This window comes from Microtus ochrogaster, chromosome 15, assembly GCF_000317375.1.
Source record: "Microtus ochrogaster isolate Prairie Vole_2 chromosome 15, MicOch1.0, whole genome shotgun sequence".
NCBI classification, from domain to species: domain Eukaryota; kingdom Metazoa; phylum Chordata; class Mammalia; order Rodentia; family Cricetidae; genus Microtus; species Microtus ochrogaster.
Window position 1 is genome coordinate 5,847,776 of NC_022017.1, and position 8,321 is coordinate 5,856,096.

At 52.9% G+C, this 8,321-nt stretch overlaps 1 protein-coding gene across 1 annotated transcript; it reads left to right on the forward strand.

The window, feature by feature from the left end:
* Positions 1–2,188: 2,188 nt before the first annotated feature.
* On the forward strand, positions 2,189–6,814 carry Dhh (desert hedgehog). The gene is made up of 3 exons (XM_005353939.2): positions 2,189–2,491; positions 5,181–5,442; positions 5,689–6,814. The coding sequence occupies exons 1-3, from the start codon at positions 2,189–2,191 to the stop codon at positions 6,312–6,314; spliced, it is 1,191 nt and encodes a 396-aa protein (XP_005353996.1). The 3' UTR covers positions 6,315–6,814.
* Positions 6,815–8,321: the final 1,507 nt, after the last annotated feature.

An 8,321-nucleotide genomic window follows, 5' to 3' on the forward strand; every position in this document is an offset into this window, starting at 1 on the left:
TACAGAGCTAGTGCCAGGACAGGCTCCAAAGCCACAGAGAAACCCTGTCTCGAAAAACCAAAAAAAAAAAGAAAAAGAAAAAGAAAAACTAAAAAAAAAAAGAAGTGTCTCTCTGAGAGGAGGCCTGGAGAATTGGAAATCTATCCAGAGGGACGAGATAGAGGATGCGAGGTGAAGAGAACTGATCCTCATCCTCTTACCAAGATTTTAGGTGTCCATTGCCTTTCAACAGCTTCAAAATGACTACTTAATCAAAATGCATTGTCCAGGGTAAAGTACTCAGGATTTCAGGGCCATCTTGTTTGTTTGGTTGGTTGGTTGGTTGGTTGGTTGGTTGGTTGGTTGGTTGGTTGGTTGGTTATTTTGAGACAGGGTTTCTCTGTTTAACAACTATGACTGTCCTGAAACCCGCTTTGTAGACCAGGCTGGCCTTGACCTCACAGAGATCCACCTGTAATGGTGTATGCCACCACCAGGCCTTCCTTGGGCCAGCCATCTTAACACAGCAAATTGAAGCCAGATCAGCTACAAATGACTGTCTCAGACAAAACAGAGAAATAGGGATATATCTCGATTGATAAAGATCAATTGTGTGGGGCTGGAGGGATGGCTCAGAGCCTAAGAGCACTGGCTGCTCTTCTAGGGGTTCTGAGTTCAATTCCCAGCAACCATATGGTGATTCACAACCATCTGTAATGAGATCTGGTGCCTTCTTCTGGCCTGCAGGGATACATGGAGGCAAAATGTTGTAAACATAATAAATAAGTCTTTTTAATCAATTATGTGCTTGCCTAGCATGTTTGAGGTGCTGGGTTTTTTATTTTTATTTTAAAGGTTTTATATGTATGGGTGTTTTGTTTGCATATCTGTGTACCACTTGCATGCCTGGTGTCTGAGGAGGCCAGAAGACAGCATTGACCACGCTCCCCAGCTGGAGTTACAGAGGGTAGTTAGCCACCATGTGGGTGCTAGAAACTCAGGTCCTCTGGAAAAAGAGCCAGCACTCCTAGCTACTGAGCCATCTCTTCAGCCCAAGGCCCTGGTTTTGGCCCCCACCACATAAACCCAGTGTGGTGGTGCATCTCTGGGAAGCAGCTGGAGACCAGAGGAGAAAACTTTCAAGGTCAGCCTTCTGTGATGTGAGTTCAAGACCAAGCCTGCGCTACATTAGATTGTGTCTAGAAGGAGGGGGAGGGATGAAAAGTGACCCTTGAGTACCTGGCAAAGACTGAGGGGACACAAGGCTGGGAAAGCTTTGGACTGGCAAGATGGATGAGCAGGTCAAAGGACTTACTACACCCGATGAACCCGAGTTTAATCCCTAGAGCCCACAGTGAAAGCTGATTTTCAAAAGTCCTCAGACTTCCACTGTTGTGGAGCATGCACGCACATACATCACCCCTAAACTGGCTTGTGAGAGTCCAGCTCTGTTTCTCAGAAGATACAAACTCACCAAGGAAAATGATCCTCTGGGATCCACTTCTGGTTATGGATGACTGTGGAGGGAGAAGAACCAGGAAGACCTGAGGACCACAGAGGAGGGAGGCTTTGATTGTATGCCCAAAGGGCTTGGATGGCCGTGAGCAGAAATTGGAACTCAGACTTCCTGGATGACAGCAGCGGGCATGGCTTGCCAGAGTCGACTTTGGGAGCAAAGACTAGCAGAGGAAGATAGTTTGGTTCCTAATTTAGACTCGGAGGTAGAAGGATGCTTATCCAGGCAGCCAGGACTGTAAAGCTTCAAGGATTTCCTAAGCAGGTGCCTGCCTGGTTTCCAGGATGGGACACACTTCAGTGAAGAATGGAGCAGTGGTGACCGCTTGATCCCCCGCCTGGGTGGGAGAGGGCGGGACAGTCCTGGGAGAAGGGCGGGGGGCGGGGCCAGGGACCACTTAAGGCGGGGTCAGGGCGGTTCTGGGAGCACCGGAGCTGGGCAGCAGGGGCCGGCTGGGCCGGCACTCACCCTCGACCCACCTGCCCTGTAATGGTAGTCTATCAGTGGTAGGTTCCAGGTTCCCCGGGGCATGTAGGCAGTTAGTGGTTGCCAGGTGTTCGGAGCCACCAGCGCTCCAGGTACCCTGGGAGCTTGCTTCTCTATCAACGGTGCTTGCTCTTGTGTAGATGTCCAATTGACAGGAGAGCTACTGAGGACCATAACGCTCCCCTTTGAACCAATTCCACGGTGCCTATGGCTCTGCGGGCCAGTCTGTTGCCCCTGTGCTGCTTGGCACTCCTGGCACTGTCTGTCCAGAGCTGCGGGCCGGGCCGGGGACCGGTTGGCCGGCGGCGATACGTGCGCAAGCAGCTTGTGCCTCTGCTGTACAAGCAGTTTGTGCCTAGTGTGCCCGAGCGGACCCTTGGCGCGAGTGGGCCAGCGGAGGGGAGGGTAGCAAGGGGGTCCGAGCGCTTCCGGGACCTCGTACCCAACTACAACCCCGACATAATCTTCAAGGATGAGGAGAACAGCGGGGCTGACCGCCTGATGACAGAGGTAAGGAGCGCTTCTCTCCACCTGCTCTCCTGCACATCAGTAACTCCTCGTCGGTTTTCCTACCTGGGTATGAACTGTCACTTTATCTCCCGAGGCCTTAAACTAAAATAAAGTAAGACCTCCTTCATCACATCCTTCAAGAAAGCAAATAACCTGCTGGCTGGTAGTGGTTTGGAGGAATCCAAACTGCAAAGGCTGGGATGGGGAGGGGGAGGAGGAACTGACTAGTGAGAGTGAATCTGGGAGAGGCTGGAGTGAGGGCGGGGAAAGGAGGATGGCGGCAGGCGAGACGGGAAATGGCTGAGGCGTGGACCGGGGGTCAGCCACCGAGCCAGGCAGGAAGGGCTGGGGTGAGCTGGGGGCCAGGAGCTGGCTAGGGTAGGTAGCCTACAGAAGGCTTACGCTTAGCCTGGCTCTTGGCCTGATGGCCAAAAGTTCTGAGTCAAAAAGAAGGGGGCTGAAAAAGGATTGGGCAAGAGTCAGGTTACCAGGCCATCTTCCTGAGAATGGGGTGGTCAGGGATTGTCCTCCGTCTTGAGAGACTTTGGGCAAAAAATCGTCTTCGGAATAGATAGGTGAGACCTTTGCCTCGAATAAATAATTAAATTCAACTACTGTTATGGAGCACCTGCTACAGATGGGCGCTGAAACTGCCTGGAATACGGTGGACCATGACCTGGAAAAGAACCTTCTCTGGTCACGTCCTGGAATGTCAGAACTGAAAGGAAATTCAGAAGACATATTTCTCCACCCCCACCCCACCCCTCACTTATATCTGAGAGGTGGGTCCCAGGGGGAAAAAGCAATTTAATCAGGGCCTCACAGCTAAATTCATGGCGTTGCCAAGACTAGAATTTGGGACTCAGAGTTCTGAGTCCTATATACTTTCCATTACAACACCTAATTGTGTGTGCAGTAGGGAGGTGGGGAGAGGAAGGGGTACGGATTTCCTCTCACTGCCATAGCTTTCCAGGTTACTTTGTTAGGAAAACCTGTACAGGGAAGAAGGGTTTTTTCTTTTTTCTTTTTCTTTTTTTAATGTAGCCCTTATGGGCCAGGAACTTGCTATGTAAAACTCACAGAAATCCTCCTACCTCTACCTCCTGCTTGCTGTAGTTAAGGGTGAGAACTAATCACTCCAGGGATAAAGTCATTCTCTTTCTAGAAATCAGAAAGGAGATTCCTTTCCACCTTCGCCATGGAACCTTGTGGTGCTTCCCTCTGGTTGAAACCTGCAGCAGAGAGGCAGAACAAGGGATAGGCTCAGGAGGCCTCCAAAGGCCCGGGCAACCCCCCCACAACACACACACACCCAGTCTTGCTTATCTCCCACACCCTGGCTGCAAAAGGACTCTATTGAGTTGGCTCCTCTGTTCTGGGCTACTGCCCCCGCAGGTCAGGGCCTTCTTAGGGGACAAAACGACACGAAGTTGGAAAGAGTACCACTTGTATAGTGCCTCTTCAGAGGTGCAGCTGACTAGAAAAGAGGGTAGGGAATGCCCCTCTAGCAATCATTTAGAATCCAAGTTCGAGGTGAGAGATGAAAAGGGACAAAGAAAAAGAAGTTGTTCTCTGCGCTCCTCCTGCGCTGCTGCTCCCGTGGTGTCGCGGCTCTGGTGCGCGCCAAGGTCTCCAACTCCCAGACCGGAGCCGCCAAGATAACCGTGGCCTCCCTCCCCCGGGGGTGCAGGCCTGCGTCCGTGGCTCCTTTTCCTCCACTCCCACCCTGCGCGGGAGGTGGAGGTAGGTCCTGCCATTCTCAGGTGCTGCTCCTCCCACGCCTCTAAGGGCTGATTCTGAAACAGAGATGGGAGAGATGGGGGGCTCTCAGAACTGACACAGTGGCAGGCTGGCCACACTGGGGGAGGGGACCTGGCGGGCGGGAGAGGGATGTGGGGCGGCGTTCTGCCCTTTCCTCTCCCTGAGCCGGGGCGGCTGAAAAGCGCCTTTGTAGCTGGAGCTGCTGAGTCCGCTTCTCCCGACGCGTTCCCGGCCTCGGCCCGAGATTCTCGCTTAGTTAAGTCATCCGGGAGAATAGCCATTGTACTTCATGCAGCCCCCGCCACCCGACTCTTTTTCCAGTAGCCTTGATCCCACGCGGCTCTTCTTGGGCACCTCTGAAGGGGCGCACCCAGACCACCAATGGGTTAATGCTAGAGGCTGAAAGGAGGAGGAGGAAGGAAGGAAGGAAGGAAGCGATGCCCAGTGCCAGGGAAGGCAACCAAACAAAAGATGAATCAGACGGAGGGAGGGCAACTGGGGCCCCGGGGCGGGGGTCAGGCTTAAATAGGACTCGATTCGGGGAGCCAGGCCCTCCCTAGCCAAACTTCCATCCTCTCTCTCTCTCCTATGAGTCTCTCTTTGATTGGACTGAGGTCCTGGAACAAATAAGGGTGAGATGTAGGCACTGAAATAACTAGGTATGGAGATACCTTCTCACCTTCAGAGGGGTTAATTCCATGGTTCGGTTCTCTAAGCATGCCCTGGCAATCAAGTACAGATTGGTGACTACACCTATTCAGACCCTCGCTTCCCCAGGACACTGAGAACCCGGGAGGGAATGGAGTTGGTCCAGAGAGTAAAGATGCAGGGATGCCTTACTGGTCCCTTGCACCTCACCCTGCCCATCGCCTGCCCGGTGGTGACGGTAGTGGTAGTGGGGAAACTGGCTGCTTATTCCCCCCACTAGCGTTGCAAAGAGCGGGTGAACGCTCTAGCCATTGCGGTGATGAACATGTGGCCCGGAGTGCGCCTACGTGTGACTGAAGGCTGGGACGAGGATGGCCACCACGCTCAGGACTCACTCCACTACGAAGGCCGCGCCTTGGATATCACCACGTCTGACCGTGACCGCAATAAGTATGGTTTGCTGGCGCGCCTAGCAGTGGAAGCAGGCTTCGACTGGGTCTACTACGAGTCCCGAAACCACGTCCACGTGTCGGTCAAAGCTGGTACAGTAGACGCCAGATGGTGATCCATCCAAAGGGGGCTTTCATGGGGATAGTCTCCTTGCTACCCTCAAGGGACCAAACAGGCACTAGTGTTGTAAACCAACTTTTCCACTTACACTCAAGGTGTGACTAGATCCCTGGAAATTGAACGATATCCCGTGACTAGTGAGGTCTGCGTTGGGCTTCACCCACATCTCCTAGAATCTGTTCTTGTATTTGCTGATCTGGTCTTAATCCTCCTTGCAGATAACTCACTGGCGGTCCGAGCCGGCGGCTGCTTTCCGGGAAATGCCACAGTGCGTCTGCGGAGCGGCGAGCGGAAGGGGCTGAGAGAACTCCATCGTGGTGACTGGGTACTGGCCGCCGATGCAGCGGGCCGGGTGGTGCCCACACCGGTGCTACTCTTCCTGGACCGGGACCTGCAGCGCCGCGCCTCCTTCGTAGCTGTGGAGACCGAGCGGCCTCCGCGCAAACTGTTGCTCACACCCTGGCATCTGGTGTTCGCGGCTCGTGGGCCAGCGCCGGCTCCAGGTGACTTTGCACCGGTGTTCGCGCGCCGGTTACGCGCTGGGGACTCTGTGCTGGCTCCAGGTGGGGACGCGCTCCGGCCGGCTCGCGTAGCCCGTGTGGCCCGCGAGGAAGCAGTGGGCGTGTTCGCACCGCTCACTGCGCACGGGACGCTGCTGGTGAACGACGTCCTCGCCTCCTGCTATGCGGTTCTGGAGAGTCACCAGTGGGCCCACCGTGCCTTCGCTCCTTTGCGCCTGCTGCACGCGCTCGGGGCGTTGCTCCCCGGGGGTGCGGTCCAGCCGACTGGCATGCATTGGTACTCTCGACTACTTTACCGCTTGGCGGAGGAGTTAATGGGCTGAGCATCCTAGCACAAAAGTACTCCAGGCTCTGGGCGAAACCGAAACCGAGGCGTGCTAAGATCTGGGGATGTGGGCAGCACAGGTGATGCTGATTGGAAAAGTGGGTATGAAAAGAGACTAGAGAAAAAGAAGAGCTGTACTGGAACTTATTGGTTTAAGGGCAACTTTTAGCTGAGAGGAGTGCTCCTCGGGTCCTTGATAACTGGGTTTGCTGATAGGCAACTCTTTAATGAGGACTTTTTTTGCGCCTTCCCCAGTGCCCCAGTCTCACCCGATAATTTTATTTTCTATTTATAAATTGTAATATAATGATCTGGTTGCCCAGCCCACCAACGTGAGGGCCTGGAGTGTGGCATTAACACTGTCTGACACAGCCAGTCAATCTGATGCCTCGCGTTCTCCTGCAGGTGGCTTAATAAAGGGAAGGCTTATTGGAAACCACCTTCACTCAGGCAATTCACCTCCAAAGAGGAGGAGAATCCGGACTAACCAGAGTCAACACTTAATGCCCAACTCTCCCTTCTTCCGCAGCAGGATCTTTCAAACCCTTTTGCTGCAGAGGGCGTCCCAACCCATCAGCAACAGACCAGAAATACCCTGCCCTGTTTTTGGTGCTGGTCGTACCCCCATCTGGGACCAAAACTGTTCTTATGAGTACACATCTCAACTTGGGGGTGGGGCTTGCCGAGGGAGCCTGAAGGCTGATGCTCAATGCATTTGGAGTCTTCTATGGGATGTTTTGGCCTATCCCTGTCGACTATAAACCAGCCTAGCCGCCTCCTGCCCGCTGATGAACCGGTCTGATTTTCTTTTTTCTGGGATTTTGCTAGGCCAATTTATGAATCATGGGTGTTCCTTACAGTCCACACACATTTGTGGCCTAGACAGAAATCCTAGAGTGACCAGGAATGGTGGTACCTGCCTATAATTTCAACACTCTGGAAATGGAGAAAGGACAAAACAGGAGGACTATAGTTCAAGGCTAACTTGGGCTGCATTGTAGGGGGGAGAGAGAGAGAGAGAGAGAGAGAGAGAGAGAGAGAAGAAGAAGAAGAAGAAGAAGAAGAAGAAGAAGAAGAAGAAGAAGAAGAAGAAGAAGAGAAGTTGGGGAGAGAACAGGTTTTTGCTTGGGTATACCTGAGGGAAACAGGCTCACCCCCCCCCCCTTCCTTTCCCTTCTCCTGTTACTGACTGTGTCTCTTTGGCTGTTGTGGGGAATTTTGGGATTCTAACACGATAGACACCTGAAATGCAGGTAGATTGATGTCCCTAGCTAGGAGTGCACAGGTAGGGACTGCTCTGGAAGTGAGGTATGTAGGATCCTAGGGACAGTCAATGTACTCCCAGGGCCTGGGCTGAAACCTGTGACATCTTGTTGCTAGGAAGATTTACTCTGTTCTGAACTTCTGAGCCGAGGCCTTTCTATGAATACGCTGCCCTCTGGTGGCATTCAGGAGAATTCTAAGCCTAGGGACACAGAAAAACAGTCCGTCTCTCCCACCCCCACCCCCCATACGCGCGCGTGCACGCACGCACACACTTTCTCACGCTGGACCAAAGGGGAATGTTTTGCATGGTGCAATGGACTTGCTCACAGAAACCATGTCTGCGGAGGCAGAACTGATGCACGGGGTCTGTTAAGCCTTTAGCACTGTGCGAGCGTCGGAAGACCTGAGGGACCTGCTTGCTTTTCTTTCAATCCATTTTTTATAGCCTAGTTCAACTCTGGGAAGCAGGAGATATAGGTAATAGTGTAGACGTCCTCATGTCCCGCACTTTAGTGACCCTAAACCTTGTGGTCCACAGGTGAAAGCAAATAGAGCTCCAAACAGTGCCTGATGAAGGTCCCCCATTCACCAACATCCTCCGGTACCCATTACCTATCTGCCTTCTCCTTGCCTCAGAGACACATCCCAAACGATAGTCTTTTCTACTTCCTTTCTTACCCTCCTCTTGTTTGCTTCTCTTAGATCCTGGTACTTTTTTTTTTTTTTTTTTTTTTTTTTT

Excerpts from the sequence above, each read along its gene's own strand:
- Dhh (XM_005353939.2), top strand. The coding sequence starts at position 2,189 with ATGGCTCTGCGGGCCAGTCTGTTGCCCCTGTGCTGCTTGGCACTCCTG. Across the intron at positions 2,492-5,180 it reads CTGACCGCCTGATGACAGAG|CGTTGCAAAGAGCGGGTGAA; the intron begins GTAAGGAGCGCT and ends TCCCCCCACTAG. Across the intron at positions 5,443-5,688 it reads CCACGTGTCGGTCAAAGCTG|ATAACTCACTGGCGGTCCGA; the intron begins GTACAGTAGACG and ends TCCTCCTTGCAG.